We start from the raw sequence: 23,185 nt of genomic DNA, 5'->3' as shown, positions 1-23,185 counted from the left end.
CCCCCTGTCCTGTCCCTGCGCTGTGTGTGCCCACGACTGTGCTGGAGGGGGGGGGGGGGGGGGCGGGAGATCTTATTCAGGGGCCCCCCTCTCAGTTGGATTACAGCAAAGCATCTCGATTGCAGGATGCCCTGGGAACGTTCGCCCTAGTTCTATGCTATGATCCATGCGGGGCGGCACAGTGGCGCAGCGTTAGAGCTACTGCCTCACAGCGCCAAAGTCCCGGGTTTGATCCTGACTACAGGCGCTGTCTCTACGGAGTTTGTACGTTCTCCCCGTGACCACGTTGTGTTTTCTCCGGGTGCTCCGGTTTCCTCCCACACTCCAAAGATTTACAGATTTGTAGGTTAATTGGTTTAAGTTAAAAAAAACTGTAAAATGTCCCAAGTGTGTGTGGGATGATGTTAGTGTACGGGGATCGCTGGTCGATGTGGATTCGGTGGGGCCTGTCTCCGCGCTGTATCTCTAAACTAAACTCAACTAGTCACGGCTTATCCAGCTGCATTGAAGTTGGTGGAATCTTGCTGCATGCAAAATGGCCGCAAACCATTCCCCAAATCACCACAGGGGGCAATGTTTCATCCGAACGGGGGCCAGCAAGGACTTGCTGGGCAGAATGGCCCCCTACCCTGGGGTCCAGAACCAGGGGCCACGGTTTAAGATTAAGGGGTAGGCCATTTAGAACGGAGCCGAGGAAAAACATTTTCACCCAGAGAATTGTGAATCTGTGGAATTCTCTGACTCAGAAGGCTATTCTCTGGATGCTTTCAAGAGAGAGTTAGATAGAGCTCTTAAAGATAGCAGAGTCAGGGGACACGGGGAGAAGGCAGGAACGGGGTACTTACAGATTGTGGATGATCAGCCATGATCACAGTGAATGGCGGTGCTGGCTCGAGGGGCTGAATGGCCTCCTCCTGCACCTATTGTCTATTGTCTATTGTAACTTTGTGTCATGGAGCCAGCCTGACCTACTCGCATTTCTTAATTTTCAACACCATCGATGTCTTCTCCCTACCCCCCCCCCCCCCCCCCATTAAAATAAACCTCCCAATTGCCCTTGAAAGTAAAGCAAGCCATTTGTAACGTTTTGTTTCCAGGGCCCCCAGTGTGTTAGCCAGTGAACGCCACAGGTTTTATTACAACATATTTGTACAAGTTCTTACGGGCTCCGGCACATCACAGAGTGCGGGGCGTGATCGGGGGGGGGGCAGCGTCGCTCCTCAAAGGCTCCTCACAGAGGCTGTTCCGCTTCTGCTTTCATTAAACAAAAGCTCAGTGGAATGAAACATTTCACATTTCTTTTTTTAGCTTGGCCTTGAAATGCCTGTGGGCCTGATGAGTAATGCCAAGTGTTGCCTGTGTGTGTGTGTGTGTACCCGTTGCTGCTGCTGCTGCTGCCTGACTAGCTGGAATTACTGGACCCTTTACTCTGGGCTTAGATGCTGCAGGACTCTCACACCATTAAACACTCCCTCACACAAACCCCTCGCCCCCACCTCAAGTGACAAGAGAGCTGTATTCCCATATGTCCCAGATAGAAAAATGAAATTCTTACAGTAAAACAGTCGATCATGTCGAGTTTCCTCTCATCTGCACAAGTCCGCTGAGTTTGTGAGTTCTAGGAGTAGAATTAGGCCATTCGGCCCATCAAGTCTACTCCGTCATTCAATCGTGGCTGATCTATCTCTCCCTCTCAACTCCATTCTCCTGCCTTCTCTTCATAACCTCTGACACCCGTACTAATCAAGAATCTATTTATCTCTGCCTTAAATATATCCATTGATGGCCTCCACAGCCTTCCGTGGCAATGAATTCCACAGATTCATCACCATCTGACTAAAGAAATTCCCCCCTCATCTCCTTCCCAAAGGAACGTCCTGTATTTCTGAGGCCATGACCTCTGGTCCTGAATTCCCCCACTAGTGGAAACATCCTCTCTATATCCACTCTATCCAGGCCTTTCACCATTCAAAAAGTTTCAATGAGGTCCGCGCTGATCCTTCTGAACGCCAGCGAGTACATGCCCGGTGCCGTCAAACCTGCACCATATGTCAACCCGCTCATTCCTGGGATCATTCTTGTAAACCTCATCTGGACCCTCTCCAGCGCCAGCACACCCTTCCTCAGATATGGGGCCCACATTAGGTACAGGTACAGTGAAAAATCTTGTTTGCAAAGGATCGATTGAAAGATACAGCTTGAAAACAGGCCCAGAAGGATCAATAGACAATAGGTGCAGGAGTAGGCCATTCAGCCCTTCGAGCCAGAACCGCCATTCAATGTGATCATGGCTGATCATCCCCAATCAGTACCCCGTTCCTGCCTTCTCCCCATATCCCCTGACTCCGCTATTTTTAAGAGCCCTATCTAGCTCTCTCTTGAAAGCATCCAGAGAACCTGTCTCCACCGCCCTCTGAGGCAGAGAATTCCACAGACTCGCCACTCTCTGTGAAAAAAAGTGTTTCCTCGTCTCCGTTCTAAATGGCTTACTCCTTATTCTTAAACGGTGGCCCCTGGTTCTGGTCTCCCCCAACATCGGGCACATGTTTCCTGCCCCTAGCGTGTCCAATCCCTTAACAATCTTATATGTTTGAATGAGATGCCCTCTCATCCTTCTAAACTCCAGAGTGTACAAGCCCAGCTGCTCCATTCTCTCAGCATATGACAGTCCCGCCATCCCGGGAATTAACCTTGTAAACCTACGCTGCACTCCCTCAATAGCAAGAATGTCCTTCCTGAAATTAGGGGACCAAAACTGCACACAATACTCCAGGTGTGGTCTCACTAGGTCTCTGTACAACTGCAGAAGGACCTCTTTGCTCCTATATTCGATTCCTTGCTCCTATATTCGATTTTTGAGAGAAAAGGAATAGGTGACGTTTCGGGTCTGGACCCTTCCTCAGGCAGAGAGTCTGGGGAAAGGGAGACAAGAGATATGGGGAGATATAGAGCAAATGAATGAAAGATATGTAAAAAAGTAACAATGATAAAAGGAACAGGTCGTGACTAGCTGTGTGCTAGGTGAAAATGAGTTACAAACAATGAGGTTCAACAAGATGACTTTGAAGCTAATACAACTACTTGGGTGGGACGGAGAGAGAGGGGATGCACGGGTTACTGAAAGGTAGAGAAATCAATATTCATACCTTTATACCTCTTACCTGTAATCCTCTAACTTCATACCTCTAAACCCTTCCTATCCATTTACCTGTCCCTATAACTTTTAAACGGTTTTATAGTACCTGCCTCAACTACCTCCTCAGGCAGCTCGTTCTATGCACCCACTACCCTCTGAGTGAAAATGTCACCCCTCAGGTTCCTATTAAATCTCGCCCCTCTCACCGTAAACTGGTTCTTGATTCCCCTACTCTGGATAAATAACTGTGCAAAAGTCTGTTCTGCTATTCGATAAGATCCAGACCTGATTGATCAAAATCCCAGTTCTCTTTAGAGGTCCACAAATACTATAAATCTGACCATTCACTCCATTTAATAAACTAAACTATATTAAGCTGAGTTTACTCTGTTTACTCTGAGTTTTAATTCAGTCTGAAGAAGGGTGCTGACCCGAAACGTCACCCATCCTTGTTCTCCAGAGATGCTGCCCGACCCGCTGAGTTACTCCAACACTTTGTGTCTGCCTTTGACACACAGTGCAGTTCCACAGCTTCAGAGGCCCGGGTTCGATCCTGACCTCGGGAGCTGTCCGTGTGGCGTTTGCACGTTCTCTTGTGACCGCATGAGTTTCCTCCGGGTGCTCCGGTTTCCTCCCACATGCCAAGGACAGGCGGTCAGAAGGTTAATTGGCCCTCTGTAACTTGTTCCCGAGTGTGGAGGTGAGTAGTGAAGTGAGGGAGAATTAAAGGGCATCTGATAGAGGTCAGGGGACTGGGAACTATGTGGGGATGAGATTGATGGGCCTGCCCTGAGAGCTAGCACAGAGTAGATAGGCTGAACGGCCACCTTATGTCTTGTGAGGAAATTATGAAATGCAGAAAGAGCTCTCAAGACTGATTTATGTTTGAGGCTGTGAATTGTTGCACCTTAGCCAAGAATAATACAAATCATGATTGGATTATCCCAAGTCATCTTTGTTAGAATCTAACATATAAAGGAATATATAGGGAATATATAAAGGCGGCCATGGTGGAATTGCTGCCTTACAGCTTGCAGAACCAGAGACCCGGGTTCGATCCTGTCCACAGGTGCTGTCTGTACGGAGTTTGTACGTTCTCCCCGTGACCGCGCGGGTTTTCTCCGAGATCTTCGGTTTACTCCCACACTCCAAAGACGTACAGGTTTGTAGGTTCATTGGCTTGGTGTTTGTGTAAATTGTCCCTAGTGTGTGTAGAATTGTGTTAATGTGCAGGGATCGCTGGTCGGCGCAGACTCTGTGGGCCAAAGGGCCTGTTTCCGCTTTGTCTCTCTCAAACTAAAAACTAAACAATATCTCAGAGGAAAAAAATGTGTCAGCTCTCTCAGCGCTTTAAGGGTGACTGCCCATGTTTGGACTAACTCTGCAGAAATATTAAACTATGCAGGAGGAAGGGAGGGAGATGCAGCCTATGTTTTCTTTGCCTTCAGAGAGAGGTTGGTGAACTGAACAAGATCTCTCATCATATACACACAATGTGCTGGAGTAACCCAGAGGGTCAGGCAGCATTTCTGGAGAAAAAGGGTGGGTGACGTTTTGGGTTGGAACCCTTCATCTGACTGAATGTGGGGGGGGGGGGGGGGGGGGGCTACAGGTAGGAAAAGGCCAGAACAAATCAGGGCCGGCAGCAGATGATCAAGGGAAGTTGGAACCCATAATGGCCACCCCACCACTCCACCCTCCTTAGTCGCCTGTGCCACACCCCCCCCCCCCTCTCCTTCACCTGTATCCACCTATCACTTGCCAGGCTTTGTCCTGACCGCCACCTCTCTTCCACCTTTCTCCCCGCTGCTATAATCAGCCTGAAGAAGAGTCCTGACCTGAAATGTCGCCAGCCCAAAGATGCTGTCTGACCTGCTGAACTACTCCAGCACTTTGTGCCTTTTTTTGTAAACCAGCATCTGCAGTTCTTTGTGTCTACATGTCCCAATATCTCCCCATGCAAAATTGATATTTTGAAGGCCATCACTAGGAGGCCATGGGGAATGGTTTCTTCCCAGCTTTCCGGCAACTGAATAACCCCCTAATCAGCTAGCGTGCAGTCCCAACCTACCATTTTTTACTAGATCTAGATCTTTGAACAATCTTCACTTGGACTTTATCAGACTTAGATGTTATATGTACTAAATGTTGTATCCTTTATCTGTGCACCGTGGATGACTAGATTTATTCATGTGTTGGAAGGAACTGCAGATGCTGGTTTACAGTGAAAATTGACACAAAATGCTGGAGTAACTGTGTCTAGTTTTGATTGTATTAATATTTTGTCTTTTCTTTGACTAGTCTCTCTCTCATCTCTCTCTCTCTCCCTCCCTCCATCCCTCCCTTTCTCCCCCTGCCTCTCTCTCTCTCTCTCTGTTACTCCCTCTGCTCTGTCTCTCTATCTCTCTACACCTTTATCTCCCTCTCTCCCTCCCTCTCTTTCCCTCTCTCTATCTGTCGTTCTCTCTCGCACTCCCTCTCTCTCTTTCTCTTACTCACTCCGTCTCTCTGTCTCTCCTCTCTGTCTTCCCCCTCTCTTTCACCATATTTCACCACATCTCTCTGTCTCTATCTCTGTGGCTCTCTCTGTATCTTTAGCCAATGACTAACCAGTCAGCACTGAACTGATCAAGTTGCCCAGACTCTATGGCCATCTCCACCTGACACACAGACTGCCCTGTGACTGTCCAACCCCTCCCCTCTCTGCAACTTAAAACACGCCTGCTCTCTCATTCACCCCGTCTCTCCCTCCACGGACACTGCCTGGCCTGCTGAGTGTTTCCACCAATGTCCCACTCTCTCCTTAGACTTCAGCTTCCCAGCACCTGACCTTGTCGATAGACACAAAATGCTGGAGTAACTCAGCGGGAACAAGCAGCGTCTCTGGAGAGAAGCAACAGGTGACGTTTTGGGTCGGGATCCTTCTTCAGACTGCTGAAGGTTCTGAGGAAGGGTCTCGACCCGAAACGTCACCCATTCCTTCTCTCCAGAGATGCTGCCTGTCCCGCTGAGTTACTCCAGCATTTTGTTGTCTACCTTCGGTGTAAACCAGCGTCTGCAGTTCCTTCCCACACGCCTGTCCCTGACTGGCTGTCTTTGTCTGGTGGCGTTGTGGGGGACTCTGTAACATCACACACAGAGTCCTGTCACAGAGCACAACACCGCACCCATACAGGCAACTGTTTACACCAGTGATTTAATTGATGAGGTTGAAACATGGTCTTGCACATCATCAGTGTTTTCAATAATATATGTTTTTATTGCCAAAGTGCTTGCAATGTTTCAGACGAGTCCCTGTTTACTATGGGCAGAAGCATCCCTGTAATAAACCTTCATCCATCAGGGCCGCTCAGTCCAAATGCTTTTAATTATGTACAAGGGACTTGAGCCGAGGTTAATTCACCAAAGTTCAATATAAAACTGTTAGGAGGAAACTCAAGGATAGCATAGGGTGGCGCAGCGGTAGAGTTGCTGCCTCACAGCGCCAGAGCCCCGGGTTCCATCCTGACTATGGGCGCTGTCTGTACAGAGTTTGTACCTTCTCCCCAAGACCTGCGTGGGTTTTCTCCAGCAAGTCCCAGTTTCCCCCCACACTCCAAAGAGGTGCAGGTTTGTAGGCTAATTGATTTGGTATAAGTGTAAATTGTCCCTTGTGCGTTAGTGTGCGGGGATCGCTGGTCGGCGCGGACTCGGTGGTCCGAAGGGCCTGTTTCCGCGCTGTATCTCTAAATTAAACTAACCTGAAGGAGGTGCGCAGGACAAACGCATTTAATAGTGGGCGATGGGGGTTGAGAACCTATTGCCGGGGGTGGTGGTGGAAGCAGATATGATAGTAGCATTAAAGAGGCTTTTAGATAGGCAGGTGGATATGCAGGGAGTGGAGGGATATGAATCACGAGCTGACAGCGGAGATTAGTTTAACATGGCACCATGTTCAGCACAGACATTGTGGGCCGAAGGGCCTGTTCCTGTGCTGTACTGTCCTATGCTAGGGTTACACAGCTCTGGGTCGTAGATATGGAGACAATTAATGGAGACCCACCCTGGGGTAAAGTCTGTGAATTTGATTTACTGGAACTGAAGCTGCTGAGGGGAGGCGGTAATCCCTGATGTTTTGTCTTCACTGCAGGGATTCCAACCCTCATCATCCTGGACCAGGAGGGCCGGATCATCACTCGGCAGGGGAGGGCAGCTGTACTCAATGACATGGACTGCAAAGAGTTTCCCTGGCATCCCAAACCGGTGTTAGAACTCACAGAGTCCACCGCCATGCAGCTGAATGAGGGGCCCTGCCTGGTTCTGTTTGTGGGTATGAAGTGCTCGTCCCGAATCTCCCACTCTCCGCCTTGTGAGCAAGTGTGTGTGTGCGCACGTAAGTGCGCCTGTGCATGAGTGAGTGTGTGTGTGTGTGTGTGTGCGTGTGTGTGCATGAGTGAGTGTGTGTGTGTGTGTGTGCATGTGTGTGCATGTGTGAGTGTGTGTGTGTGCAGGAGAATGTGTGTGTGTGCATGTGTGTGCGTGCGTAAGCGTATGTGTGCGCGTGCAGGCGCATGTGTGCGAGTGCACAAGTGAGTGCACGTGCAAGGGTGTGTGCGCGTGTGCTTTTGCGTATGTGCATGCATGTGTCTCTGCATCTATGATACATTGTTCGTGTTGTGTGTGTGTGCACCTTTCTTAAGTACTTGCATAAAGTCTGCATGTGTGTACGTGCATACAGTATATATATGTAAACTATCTGTATGTGTAATAAATTGTGGTACATGTGTGTATAAAGTGCATATGTGTGAGTGTGAGCATGTGTGATAGCTTCTATATCGTTGAGTGTATTAGTCTACATGAGTGAGTCATCAGTATATATGAGTGTATGTGTGTCTGTGTGTGTGTGTGCGCGTGTGAGTGTGTCTGTGTGTGTGTGCGTGTGTGTGCGTGTGAGTGTGTCTGTGTGTGTGTGCGTGTGTGTGCGTGTGTGTGCGCGCACATCTCCATAAGTGCATGTGTATATTTATGTCTATGTGGGTGTGTGTGTGCATAAGTGTGTGTGTGTGTGCGTTCATGCATTATCTGTGCACTGATCAACAACCCCTCAACATGTTAAAACACAGCATTCATTCAGAAGTTGGGTCACTTTCACTGTTCCAAAGCAAACAGTTTATCACCTTGTTTGTGTCACTCGATATGTCAACCTTGACATATATCTTTTCCCAACCGAAACTCCCTCCTGGGCATGGCTGCCTGGTAATTATGAGAAGAGTTGAGCAGTGGTGCACGTACTATTAATAGAAGCAGCACAGTGTCGCAGCGGTAGAGTTGCTGCCTCACAGGTAGAAAAAAAATGTCAATTGTCCCCAGTGTGTGCAGGATAGTGTCACTGTACGGTGATCGCTGGTCGGCCAGGACTCGGTCAGCCGAAGGGCCTGTTTCCTGAGTCACTGAGCCCACACACTGACAATTCCCGTTCAATCGCTACAGTGTAGACTCACACCCATCCATACACCATTGTGCCTGACCCCCACAGTCCACTGCCCCCGACACACAGCAGAATAACAAGCATGGTCAGTCTGAAGAAGGGTTTCGGCCCAAAACGTTGCCTATTTCCTTCGCTCCACAGATGCTGCTGCACCCGCTGAGTTTCTCCAGAATTTTTGACTACCATCGATTTTCCAGCATCTGCAGTTCCTTCTTAAACGGAATAACAAGCATGATGCCCAGCAGAGGTCACCAGGCTTCTGCTAATCTCTAATTGTTTTACTGCTCTAGTTATTGCCCTCACAAACCTTTACTGTCCCCTCTAACTCCACTGAGTGGTTTACTTCCTCAGTTACATTATCCTGCCAGTGGATTTAGTGGATTTATTACTTCCTTACCCAGGGCTTTCCCCCCTCCCCCAGCCCAGCCCCTGCCTCTCCCCCTCCCCCCTCCCCCAGCCCAGCCCCTGCCTCCCCCCCTCCCCCACCCAGCCCAGCCCCCTGCCTCTCCCCTCCCCCCCCCCCCCCCCCCCCCCCAGCCCAGCCCCTGCCTCCTCCCCCCCCCAAATCCTCTGAAGGCCTTTACCAGGCTCACGCTAAATCTCCCATAACCCATTCATTGCTGGTCAGTTGCTTGCCACGTGTGGTGTTAACAGCCGTTTAATGAGGCATTCCTCACAGTCCCACATCGCCCAACCATCTCCTCTACCTCCTTAGAAGCCTCTACTTCCTCAGAAGGCACGTCCCCGACAACTCTCACCAACTTCTACAGATGCGCCGTAGAAAGCATTTTATCAGGATGCATCACGACTCGGTTTGGGAACAGCTCCATCCAAGACCGCAAGAAATTGCAGAGAATTGTGGACGCAGCCCAGACCATCACACACACAAACCAACCTCCCTTCCATTGACTCCATCTACACCTCACGCTGCCTCGGCAAGGCCAGCGGCATAATCAAGGACGAGTCGCAACCTGGGCACTCCCTCTTCTCCCCTCTCCCTCTTCTCCCCTCTCCCTCTTCTCCCCTCTCCCATCAGGCAAAAGGTATCGAAGTGTGAAAACGCACACCTCCAGATTCAGGGGCGGTTTCTTCCCAGCTGTTATCAGGCAGCCAGAGAGCAGTGCTGAACTACTGGCCACCTCGTTGGTGACCCTCGGACTATCTTTGATCGGACTTTGCCGGTTTTATCGTGCACTAAACGCTATTCACGTTATTCCCTTTATCATATATCTGTACACTGTAGATGGCTCGCTTGTAATCACGTGTTGTCTTTCCGCCGACTGGTTAGCACGCAACAAAAGCTTTTCACTGTACCTCGGTCCACGTGACAAGAAACTAAACTCAAACTCAAACCCAATTTCCAGACGGGTCATAGAGTCATACAGCATGAAACTGACCCACTGGCCCCCTGGCCACCTGGCCCTCTGGCCCAACCCGTCCACGCTGACCAAGATGCCCCATCTAAGTAATCCGTGCATGTGGTTCAATATCCTTCAAAAATATTCCAATCTTTGGACATTAGGTGACGCTTTTGGTCTGGACCCTTCTTTAGACTGATTGTGGTGAGGGGGGGACGCTGATGGAAGAGAGGTGAGGGCAGGGCAAAGCCTAGCGAGTGATAGGAGGATACAGGTGTGTTTCTTGTGTTGGTTAAGTTAGTGAGAGAGCGGCTGAAATTGTGGGCCAGTGATCCAGAGGCAGGAGTTTGGGCCGTGGGGAGAATTAATTCATTTAGTTTCATAGAGTAACACAGCGTGGAAACAGGCCCTTCGGCCCAACTTGCCCACACCGGCCAACATGTCCCAGCTACACTAGTCCCACCTGCCTATGTTTGGTCCATATCCCTCCAAACCTGTCCTATCCATGTACCTGTCTAACTGTTTCTTAAATGTTGGGATAGTCCCGGCCTCAACCACCTCCTCTGGCAGCTTGTTCCATACACAGACCACCCTTTGTGTGAAAAAAATTACCCCTCAGATTCCTATTAAATCTTTTCCCCTTCACCTTAAACCCATGTCGTCTGGTCCTCAGTTCACATACTCTGGGCAAGAGACTCTGAGCATCTACCCGATCATGATTTTGTACACCTCTATAAGATCACCCCTCATCCTGCTGCCCTCCAATGGATAGAGTCCCAGCCTACTCAGCCTCTCCCTATGTCCCATCTTACTCTACCTCTCCCTTTCAAAATAAGTCTGTCACTTTTTACACATGTACCTGAATGTTGGGGATCCGGCACTTGTGGAACAGAGCAGATGGTGAAGGCAGATACGATAGTGGTGTTTAACACATGGATATGCAGGGAATGGAGGGATATGGATCGCGTGCAGGCAGGGGAGATTGGTTTAACCTGGCATCCTGTTCACTTAGGCAGCCTTACCCCAGCGGTATGAACATTGACTTCTCAAACTTCAAGTAACCCTTGCTTTCCCTCTCTCTCCATCCCTCCCCCTCCCCAGTTCTCTGACCAGTCTTACTGTCTCCGACTACATTTTATCTCTGTTTGCTTTGTTGTCACCTTCCCCCAACTAACAATGATCTATTCTACATTTTCATTGATCCTCATTCCCTTTGCTCTATTTTCACACCTCACACTTCCTTATCTCTCTCCCTCCCCCCCCTGACATCAGTCTGAAGAAGAGTCTCGACCCGAAACATCACCCACTCCTTCTCTCCAGAGATGCTGCCTGCCCCCGCTGAGTTACTCCAGCATTTTGTGTCCATCTTTGGTTGAAACCAGCATCTGCAGTTCCTTCCTACACATCCTGTGCAGCACGGAGGTTATGGGCCGAAGGGCCTGTTCCTGTGCTGTACTGTTCTATTCTCCACTTCCAGCTCCCACAGAGTTTGACTTCTGCCTTCCACTGACCCATCCCTGTTTTTAACTTTTCCTGCAGACTCAGAAGAGGAGGAGCTGGAGCCGGCAAAGCAGTTGATTCAACCCATCGCGGAGAAGATCCTCTCGGAGTACAAGGAGAAGGAGGAGGATGCGCCGCTGTTGTTCTTTGTCGCGGGGGAGGTAGGGAGGAGACCCGCTCCACAAACATACTTTAGGCATTGTGTTGTTCCCTCGACTCTCCGCACCCAACCAACAATTCCAATCGCCCCGCACCCGTGGAACAGTTTGTAAGGCCTTGTCGCTAGGGTGAACTTCAAGAACTGGGGGCGGCACGGTGGCGCAGCGGTAGAGTTGCCGCCTCACAGCGCCAGACACCCCGCGTTTGATCCTGACTACGGGTGCTGTCTGCACGGAGCTTGTACATTTTACCTGTGACCGCGTGGGTTTCCTCCGGGTGCTCCGGTTTCCTCCCACACTCCAAAGACGTGCAGGTTTTACGCTAATTGGCTTCAGTAAAATTGTAAAATGTAAATTGTCTCCAGTGTGTGTAGGATAGTGTTAATGTGCGGGGATCGCTGGTCGGCGCGGGCTCAGAGGGCCTTGTTTCCGCGCTTCGCTGGTCGGCGCGGGCTCAGAGGGCCTTGTTTCCGCGCTGTGTCTCTTAACTAAACTGAACTGAGCTTACAGCTGAGATGAAAACCAGCCCGGTAAAAGCTGTGGAGAAGTAACGCTGACTTTTCATTAATGGCAGCAATTTTCAGGAGCCTCTGGGCACACGTGCTTGTGGAGGGGGAGGCAGCCCCGACACGTTTGCTACTTGTTAAAGGTATTTTATACCCACTAATAATGCAGTTGTCTTGTGGTTCCTGCTGGCAGCCAGCTGCTCCCCTTCCTCAGCCTCCAGCCATCCGTCTTCACGGAGTGAGGCTCGGCCTGTTCACCACTGCCGTCTGGGCCTAGTCATCAAGGCAGACGTTTAACCTCATGTTTGTGAAGCTTCTGACTTTTACAAACCTTCAGCCTTTCTCAGAAAGTGAAGGAACGTTTTAAAAGAATTGCAAGTTATAAAGACACACATGGGCCACAGGTTAGTGACCGGGTGGGACAGTTGCTGCCTCACAGCGCCAGAGACCCGGGTTCGATCCTGACCACGGGTGCTGTCTGTACGGAGTTTGCACATTCTCCCTGTGACCCGCGTAGGTTTTCTCCAGGTGCTCTGGTTTCCTCCCACACTCCAAACGCGTGCAGGTTTGTAGGCTAATTGGCTTGGTATAATTGTAAATTGTCTCTAGTGCGTGTGGGATAGCGTTAGTGTGCGGGGATCGCTGGTCGGCGCGGACTCAGTGGGCCGTAGGGACGATTTCCACACTGTATCTCTGAACTAAAACTAGGCTAAAGTAGTTGTAGATGCTGATATCTGGGGCAAAATGATCCAGATTAGTCTGTTATGATGTTTGTTCTGCAATGTCTGTGCCCAACATGATGCCAAGGCCAACTCTTATCTGCCTGCACGTGATCCATATCCCTCCATTCCCTGCAAATCCATGCGCCTATCTAAAAGTCTCTTAAATGCCACTATTGTGTCTGCATCCACCACCACCCCTGGCAGTGCGATCCAGGCACCCACCACCCTCTGTGTAAAACATTTGGCCAGCACATCTCCTTTCAACTTTGCCCCTCTCAACTTAAAGCTACGCCCTCTAGTGTTTGATATTTACAATCGAGGCAAAGGAGGATCTGACTGTATCCTCTATCTCTGCCATTCCTCATCTTATATTTCTATCAGGCCTCCCTTCAACCTCTGGCGTTCTAGAGAAAACAATTCAAGTCTGTCCTACCGAGGGTTGCCAACTTTCTCACTCCCAAATAAGGGACAAACGGTCAAAATACGGGACAAATTCCCGACGGCAATTCGTTGACCGACTCGTCCGTGGCTGGGTGAATGATGAGTTGGCCCGGGTACTGGGCTGCACACAAAGCCCAGCCGGCGGGCCAGCTGAGGAGTTTTGGCTTGGGCCGAGCAACGACGTGCGCAAAGTCCGGCACCCCCTTCCAACTCATGAACCGATGATCGGCCATGAGAAGGGGGGGGGGGGAGGGGTAGTGGTGTCGGGGGTAAGCTAAGGTTCGTAGGTCGGACAGCTGGCCGGGCTGCCGACCGACGGGGCCAACTGCTGCACTCCCAGCTGAGGTAGGGCCGGAAGTGGCGCTCCGACCCGACAGTCCCCTCGACCCGAGTAGTAGCAGTCAAATACAGGACAAGGGAGGTCCCATATAGGACAAACCAATTTAGCCCAATATACGGGATGTCCCGGCTAATACGGGACAGTTGGCAACCCTAGTCCTGCCTCTCCTTGGAGCTAAAACCCTCGAATCACGGCATCATTCTGGTAAACCTCCTCTGCACCCTCTCCAAAGCCTCCACATCCTTCCTGTAACGGGGGTGACCAGAACTGCACGCAATACTCCAAATGCGGCCTCACCAAAGTCGTATAGAGCTACATTGTGACTTCCTGACTCTTATACTCAATGCCCCGACCAATGAGCACGGGTACTTGGATAGGACAGGTTTAGAGGGATATGGGCCAAACGCAGGCAGGTGGGACGTGTAGATGGGACATGTTGGTCGGTGTGGGCAAGTTCACCAGTTATAGGAGTAGAATGAGACCACTCGGCCCATCGAGCCAACTCTGCCATTCAATCATGGCTGATCTCTGCTTCCTAATCCCATTTTCCTGCCTTCTCCCTTGACACCCGCTCTAATCAAGAATTTGTCCATCTCTGTCTTAAAAATATCCACTTACTTGGCCTCCACAGCCCTCTGTGGCAATGAGTTCCACAGATTAACTACCCTCTGACTAAAGAAATTCCTCCTCACCTCCTTTCTCACCCTTTAGTTCTGAGAGACGGCCTCTGGCCCTAGACTCTCCCACCAGTGGAAACATCCTCTCCACATCCACTCTATCTATGCCTTTCATTATTCGGTAAGTTTCAAAGAGGTCCCCCCCTCAACCTTCTAAACTCCAGCTAGTAGCGGCCCAGTGCCATCAAACGCTCATCACATGTTAAACCGCTCATTCCTGGAATAATTCTTATAAACCTCCTCTGGACCCTCTCCGGAGCCAGCACATCCTTCCTCAAACATGGGGCCCAAATCTGCTCACAATATTCCAAATGCGGCCTGACCAGCGGCTTGTAGAGCCTCAGCTGGGCTGAAGGGCCTGTTTCCATGCTGTGTGACTCTATGATCCTGAGACAGATTAGTGCGGATCTTGATGTTGAGATCCCACCGGGTCCACGCTGATATTTAGGGGAGGGGTGTGGACAGAATCACCTTCCTGTTCCAATGGACCGCATCTGGCTGCAGTCCGCCACTAATTAGCAGGGGGTGGGAGCCAGGATTCACCAGGGTCAACATATGGCTGCCAGATGAAAGAGAAAGAAGGAGCTTCATGTTGCGCTGTGTACTGTGGGTACCACTGCGGCGGCTTGGTCATTGAGAGTTGCGTGTCGGGGTCGGGGGGACATAAGCATTTGACTCTCTCAGTGGTCACTGGGAGGGCGAAGTGTTGGTCAGATGCACAAGCAATATCCAGGCAACTGGAAGGGTGGGGGGGGGGGGGCACAGTGGGTGCAGCGGTAGAGTTGCTGCCTTACAGCGCCAGAGACCCGGGTTCAACCCTGACCACGGGCGCTGTCTGTATGGAGCTTGTACATTATCTCCGTGACCTGCATGCGTTTTCTCCGGATGCTCCGGTTTCCTTCTACACTCCAAAGACAAACAGGTTTATTGGCTTTGGTAAAACATTTAAATTGTCCCTCGTGTGGGTAGGATAGTTTTAGTGTGCGGGGATTGCTGGTCAGTGTGGACTCGGTGGGCCCAAGGGCCTTTTTCCATGCTGTATCTCTAAACTAAAACTAAAACTAAGTCCTCCGGGCAAGAGCAGACTCCCTAGTGTGTAGAAGAATGTTAGTGTACAGGGATCGAAGGGCCTGTTTCCACACTGTATCTCTAAACTAAACTAAACTTAACTAAGCTAAGATCAGCCATGATTGAATGGAGAAGCAGACTCGATTCTGCTCCTGTGGTGTATGAAAGGCTGTGTTTGTCAGTCCTACATCTGACGAGCATTAAGGGTGGTACGGAGCGGGCAGTGCATCTGGGACGAGTGACATTTGCCAGGCACACGTATCTATTTTACGCCCCCCCCCCCCCTGCTGCACAGACAGGGCCTGGAAGCTTTGAGCGTTAATTGGAAACATTCCCTTAACATGAGAGCATGTTCAGCACTAACTAGAAGCAGATCCTGTGCTGAATGTCAGATACCAGCATCAAATGAGAAGTCAGAAGATAGCGGAAGATATCTCCTCCGTAAACCCAAGCAGGGTTCCTTGGATTGAGAGAGGATACTAGGGGACGGTAGAGTTGCAGCCTTACAGCGCCAGAGACCTGGGTTCCATCCTGACTATGGGTACTGCCTGTACAGAATTTGTATTTTCTCCCTGTGACCCAGTCCGCACCAGCCAGCGATCACCCCATACTCCAGCACGATCCTACACACACTAGGGTACAATTTACAATTTTACCAAAGCCAAATAATCTACAAGCCTGTAGGTCTTTGGCGTGTAGGAGGAAACTGGGTCACCTGGAGAAAACCCACGCGTGCACTGGGAGAACGTACAAACCCCGTACAGACAGCACCCGTAGGCAGGATCACACTCGGGTCCTTGGCGCTGCAAGGCAGCAACTCTACCGCTGCACCACAGTGCTGCTCGTTTTCCAAGAGAAGGGGAATCAAGAACCAGAGGACATGGGCTTTAGATGAGAGGGAAAAGATGTAATAGCAACCTGAGGGGCAACCTTTTCATTCTGAGGGTGGTGGGTGTATGGAACGAGCTGCCAGAGGAGGTAGTTGCAGCAGGTACAATAACAGCTTTTAACCGAAACATGGACAGGTAACTGGATAGGAAAGGTTTAGGGGGATATGGGGCAAACACGATCAAATGGGACAAGCTTAGATGGCCGGTTGGATCAAAGAACTTGTGTCTGTGCTGTCTGACTCTATGGCACTCTAATACCAATAGCACTTTGGTAGCCAGAAGCAGTGATAGATCGGGTAATGGCCAACAACACTAGAGGCATGCTGGTGCATCAGTCACTGAGGGTAATCTGGGCGTTGCAGCGGGCAGTCAGCAAGGTGAATGGTGTGTTGGCCTCCACAGTGAGAGATTTTGAGAATGGGAACATGGCTGCCTTGCTGCAATTGTGCAGGGTCTTGGTGAGACCACACCTGAAGCACTGTGTCCCATCTTGGTCCCCTTTAGAAGTTCATAAGATCTAGGAGTAGAATTAATCCATTCGGCCCATCAAGTCTACACCGCCATTCAATCATGGCTGATCTATCTCTCCCTCCTAACCCCATTCTCCTGCCTGCTCCCCATAACCCCTGACACCCGTACTAATCAAGAATCCGTCAATCTCCGCCTTAAAAATATCTATTGCCTTGGTCTCCACAGCTGTCTGTGGCAATGAGGTGGGGACAATGAGGCTTGTTATACGAGGAGAGACTCAATCCGTTGGCATTGCTGTTTGAACGTGGAGGACTGAGGTGAGGAGGAGGAGGTTCTTCTCTATGAGAGCAGCAAACCTGTGGAAGTGTTTACCGCAGAAAGAAGTCGAAGTTAAATCATTAAATACATTCAAGAAGTTGGGTAAAGTGTCGAGAAGGAACATCTTGGTTGAGTTGGGCCACAGGGGATCAGAAGGTAGAACATGAATGATCAGCCACAATAATAATAATTTTATTATTTTCATAAGTTATTAATATTATTGTAATACTAATAATAATGTTGCACTAATTTGTATTAATTTTAATTAATATTTAATCACTATTATTAGTACACTAATAATAATCATATTTTATATTATTATTGTTAATAAAACAACAACAATTAAAATATATATTATTATTAGTGCAATAATAATAGTAATTCAACATTAATTAAAATGGATAAAAGTGCAAAATTAACATAACAATAATATAATAACACAATGATACTAATTGTTTTTTATCATATTGTTGTTATTATTGTTATTATTTTGGATGGGACAGGTTTGGAGCAAATGTGGGAAGTTGGGACGTGTAGCTGGGACATGTTGGCCGGTGTGGGCAAATTGGGTCGAAGGCCCCAATGAACACTTGCAACTCTTAATGTCTACATATGTGTGCACATGGTGTCTAATCCCAATGTAATGCCCTTCAAGGGTCAAGAGTGTTTAATGTCATACGTACCCGCACTAGGACAATGAAATTCCTGCTCGCTGAGGCATTACAGACCCATTTACGCACAAATAAATATATGGTGATTAATGATGCAATAAATTAATAATCAGTAATACTGGGTCACCAGACTATAATAGAGCAGACCCTGATGTTAGTGCAAAAGAATGTCATTGTTCTGTCTGGGACATATGGCAATAAAACACCTTTGACCACATCAAAGCCCGTCGTAGATCTACATTCCAGAAGCAGTGTTGCGGTTAGTGTTGGGTACTGTTTAGGAGCTTGATGGTTGTTGGAAGGAAGCTGTTGGTGAACCTGGAGGTCACGGTTCTCAGCCTCCTGTCCTTCCTTCCAGATGGCAGCTGCGAGATGAGTGCGGGTTTGTACGTTCTCCCAGTGGCCTGTTTGGGTTTTCTCTAAGAACTTAAGGGCTTGTCCCACTTGGGTGTCATTTGCGCGTCACGCAGATGGCGCACAAAGATTGTGTACATCCCAAAATCCTGGGGCCCGGCGCGCGACCATGCGTCACTACCTACGTCATGCGTGCGTAATGCGCACCATGCGCGCGTCTTGCGTCGTGACGTGTAAATAATGTTGCGTAAATGACACCCAAGTGGGACAGGCCCTTTAGGTTTTCTCTGAGAACTTGGCTTGGTATAAATGTAAATTGACCCTAGTGTGTGTAGGATAGTGTTAATGTGCAAGGATCGCTGGTCGGTGTAGACTGTGGGCTGAAGGGCCTGTTTCCATGCAGTATCTGTAAATAAAAAGCAGTTAATTCCAATTCTCGCACTTTTCCAAGGAATGTGTGTTCCTCAACACCATGTGTCATGATACATTGTGGAAACAGGCCCTTCGGCCCATCAAGTCCGCACCGGCCAACAAATACCCCGTACAGTGGTTCTATCCTACACACCAGGGGACAGTTTTACAGAAGCCAATTAACCTACAAACCTGCACGTCGTTGGAGTGTGGGAGGAAACCGGGGCACCCGGAGAAAACCCACTCAGTCATGGGAAGAACGTACAAACTCCATACAGGCAGCACCCATCGTCAGGATCGAACCCAGGTCTCTGGCGCTGTGAGGCAGCAACTCTACCACTGCACCTCTGTGCTGCCCACCTTAGCATTGTCTGATTCCTGTAGCTTTGTCCTATTGCCGGGCTTATGATCCCGAGAGAACTTGAGATCCCCATAACTAAAGGATTGCGGATGTCCCGACATCGATGAAAGACCAGATGACCAATCTGATGGACACCCCAGCCCATCATGGCCTTGGCTAGAGTCTGCAACCTACGGTGTATTCACCACTGTGATGAATCATGGAAACAGGCCCTTCAGCCCAATGTGCCCACACCAGCCAATACGCCCCATCTACATTAGTCCCACCAACCTGCGTTTTACCCATATCCCTATAAACCTGTCCTATCCGTGTACCTGACCAAATGTTTCTTAACTGTTGCGATAAAGCCTGCCTAACCTAACTCCACTGGCAGCTCGTTCCATACACCCACCACCCTTTGTGTAACAAAGTTGCCCCTCAGGTTCCTACTAATCCTATCACCTTAAACATATGTCCTCTGGTTCATGATTCCCTTACTCTAGGCAAGAGACTCTGTGCATTCACGCAATCTATTCCTCATAAGTTCATGAGGAATATGAACTTCCACATATTCCACAACCATCCCATCTACTCCACCATTCAATCATGGCTGATCTATCTTTCCCTCTCAACCCCATTCTCCTGCCTTCTCCCCATAACCCCTGACACGTAGTAATCAAGAATCTGTCAATCTCCGCCTCAAAAATATCTATTGACTTCTGGGATTATAAGAATCATAGAATAAGTAAAAAACATTTATGTAAATCAAAGATAAATGGAGGTCTGGCTTTGCCAAATTTCTTATTTTATTTTTGGGCAGTCCATATTAAAAACATGAATTTCTGGCTGGAAGAAATGGATCAACAACCAGATTGGCTAATGATGGAAAAGGAAGACTGTCTACCTTTTGAAATTGGACCGATCATATTTGCCCCCACAAAACGGCACAAAAAAACCTATAAAGAAAACCCCATAATACATAGTGGAATACGAATTTGGAAACAAATAAAAAAAGATTTAAAATTGAATAATATACCACTCTGCCTTCCCATTGTAAATAATCCTTTATTCAAATCATCCTTTATGGACAAAGGTTTCACACAATGGAAAAATTATGGAATCAAAAATATAGGACATCTTTATGGGAAAGGTACTTTTCTTTCATTTCAAGAGTTACAACAGAATTATGGACTGCACTCAAATAATTTCTTCAGATATCTACAAATTAGAGATTATGTTAAATCTAATACACAAGTCTACAGGAATAGGGAATCAGAAATTCTTGATGAATGTCTGAACAAGCATCCTAATACTGAAAAACTAATAGCTTATATTTATAACACCCTACTAAACAACGAGGTACCACCGACCGAACCATATAGATACAAATGGGAAAATGAAATAGGTCACCCTATAACGAAAGATATGTGGGACGATCAATGTTCATTAAATGCCAGACACACTTTAATACAATTCAAGGTCTTACATAGACTACACTTCTCTAAAATAAAACTAAATAGAATCTTCCCACAAATCTCTCCTATTTGTGATAAATGTCTACATTTAGAGGCTAATTTAACACATACGTTTGCAAACTGTATAAAACTTAAACATTTCTGGACTGATATTTTTGAAATAACTTCAGAAGTTATTAATACAAAACTGGACCCAGACACAAAATTAATAATACTTGGAATATCAGAACAAAGCTTAACACTCACAACAAACCAAAGAAATGTCCTCAATTACAGTATCATAACCGGAAAAAAATTAATATTAAAATTTTGGAAAGGCCCTACAGCCCCCACAATTAAAATGTGGATTACGGAAATGTCGGAGACCCTATACTTAGAAAGAATTAGACTTGTCTTAATGGACAAACAAGATCTTTTCCATAAAATTTGGGCTCCATTCATTAACTATCTGAAGGGATAGATTGGCACAGCACGAGGACCCAGCTGAAACTTGAACTCAGGAATAGATGAAAAACTATACTTTATAACCTACGAACCTATCTCCATTGATGTATTACAGGTAACCCATTCCACCTCCCTTGTTTTTCTGTTGTGTTTTTTTTTGCTTTCTTTTTTATTTGTAACTTTCTACCCTTTCTTTTTCCCTCTTTCTATAAAAAATTAATACATTTTTTTTTTTTTTTTTAAATAAATAAATATCTATTGACTTGGCCTCCACAGCCGTCTGTGGCAAAGAAATTCTTCCTCATCTCCAGTCTAAAGGTACGACCTTTTATTCTGAGCCTGTGCCCTCTGGTCCTAGACTCTCCCACCAGTGGAAACACCCTCTCCACATCCACTCTGTCCAGTCCTTGCACTAATTGGTATGTTTCAATGAGGTCCCACCCCTCATCCTTCTAAACTCCAGCGAGTACAGGCCCAGTGTCATCAAACGCTCTTTGTAATCTTCTCGTGATTTTGAATCTCTTGTGAATCTTTGGAAGGCCTCATCCCTCGGGGATGTGGAGGTTCCCCCTCGGAGATCGGGACGGATGGGTAATGGGGCTCCAGGGGAGCTGGGGGATCTATCGACCAGGCAGGCGAGAGAGAGAGAGAGAGAGGATGAGGAGAGTGCGGAGGAGCCAGGGACTTTGCGGAAATGCTGTAGGGTTTAATTTCCCACTTGCTGTTTCCCATGCTCCGTCCATGTGTGACAGCTGTGGCTGCGCTCAGCTCTCTCGCTCTCTCGCTGTGTAATCTAATTTAGTGATGGGCTGTCAGAGTAACGGGATGGTTTCAATATATTCAGGGTAAACAGGTCTGGGGAACATCGCTGTGGAAGGAGGAAGCCCAGATGAATTCTCTGGAGCTGAGATGTGTTTGGTTGGGGCCTTGAAATACAGCCAGCAGACCTTCGAGCAACTGCTTTTAATTCATCTGCCGCCGAGCTTGCGCTGAATGGTGCTGGCCGCGGGGACTGGTGCGGTGAGGATGGGAGCCTGGAAACTCCACTCACTCCCTACTGCCTGTGGCATCTTCAGCTTCAACCAGCATCTGCAGTTCCTTCCCCGCACGACTTTCCCCTGACTCTCAGTCCGACGATGGGTCTCGACCCGAAACGTCACCTATTCCTTTTCTCCAGCGATGCTGCCTGACCCGCTGAGTTACTACAGCTTTTTGTGTCTGTCTTTGGTTTCTAACCAGCATCTGATTCCTCCTTACAAAAAAAGAAAACATAAAATGCTGGAGTAACAGGTAGCATCTCCGAAGAGAAGGAAAGAGAAGCCTGTCCCGCTGAGTTACTCCAGCATTTTGTGTCTGTCTTCGGTGTAAACCAGCAACTTACCCCCCCCCCATCCCCCCTTCCCCCCCCCCCCCCCCCGGGGGGGGAGGGGGGTAAGGTGAGGGGGTGGGGAGGAGTGAGGTAGCAGATGGCCAGTGTGCTACAGTAGAGGGAACCATGAGGGGGCCCTATCTGAGGAAGGATGTGCTGGCGTTGGAGAGGGTCCAGAGGAGGTTGACGAGAACGATCCCAGGGATGACCAGGTTAACGTACGAGGAGCGTTTGAAGGCACTCGGCCTGTGCTTCGGTAAGAATTGTAAATTGTCCCTAGTGTGTGTAGGATAGTGCTAGTGTACGGGGTTGAGTGGCCGGCATGGACCCGGTGGGCTGAAGGGCCTGTTTCCACAATGTATCTCTAAACTAAACTAAACTAATCTAATCCCACTTTGTCATCCACAACCTGCACATAAGGGCCAATTTACACAAGGGCCAATTAACCTACAAACCCGCACATCTTTGGGATGTGGGAGGAAACCGGAGCACCCAGAGAAAACCCACAGGGTCACGGGGAGAACGTGCAAACTCCGTACAGACAGCACCCGTTTACTTGGCTGAATGGCTTGAGGGGCCGAGTGGCCTACTCCTGCTCCCGCTGGCTGGTCTTCTGGTGTTGGGGTTCGAAAATAGTTTGACGGTGGGCCCCACGAGGAGGCCGGAACTGCGGACACGCTGTGGGGCTCTGGTCATGCGCGGTATGAAGTCACAGCCGTCACGAGCTCTGCAGAACCGTGTGAGGCAGCTGAGAGAGTGGATGTGGACAGGATGTTTCCCCTAGTGGGAGAGTCTAGGGCTAAAGAATGGGGTTAGGAGGGAGAGATAGATCAGCCATGATTGAATGGAGGAGTAAAGTTGATGGGCCGAATGACCTCATTCTACTATTACTAACGACCTTATGAGCTCTTCAGGGTAGTTATTGAGTTGTTCGTCAGTGGGAAAACATAGTGGAGTCCATGGGGTCCTGGAACCCTACAGCATGGCAAGTGGCCCTTTGGCCCAATTCGTCCATGCCGATCAAGTTACCTAACTGAGTTCATCCCACTTGCTTGTGACCTTGTGACCT

The 23,185-nt window shown here is 48.7% G+C and overlaps 1 protein-coding gene across 1 annotated transcript in view; it reads left to right on the top strand.

Moving 5' to 3' along the window:
- nxn (nucleoredoxin) overlaps window positions 1-23,185 on the top strand; it is a 107,158-nt gene that overhangs the window by 71,724 nt on the left and 12,249 nt on the right. The window contains exons 6-7 of the mRNA XM_033045719.1: window positions 7,266-7,445; window positions 11,501-11,622. Coding sequence (XP_032901610.1) covers window positions 7,266-7,445; window positions 11,501-11,622 — 302 coding nt within the window. The remainder of the gene's footprint in view (window positions 1-7,265; window positions 7,446-11,500; window positions 11,623-23,185) is intronic.

Source organism: Amblyraja radiata, chromosome 28 (assembly GCF_010909765.2).
Source record: "Amblyraja radiata isolate CabotCenter1 chromosome 28, sAmbRad1.1.pri, whole genome shotgun sequence".
NCBI lineage: Eukaryota > Metazoa > Chordata > Chondrichthyes > Rajiformes > Rajidae > Amblyraja > Amblyraja radiata.
This window is presented reverse-complemented; position numbering and strand designations above follow the sequence as displayed.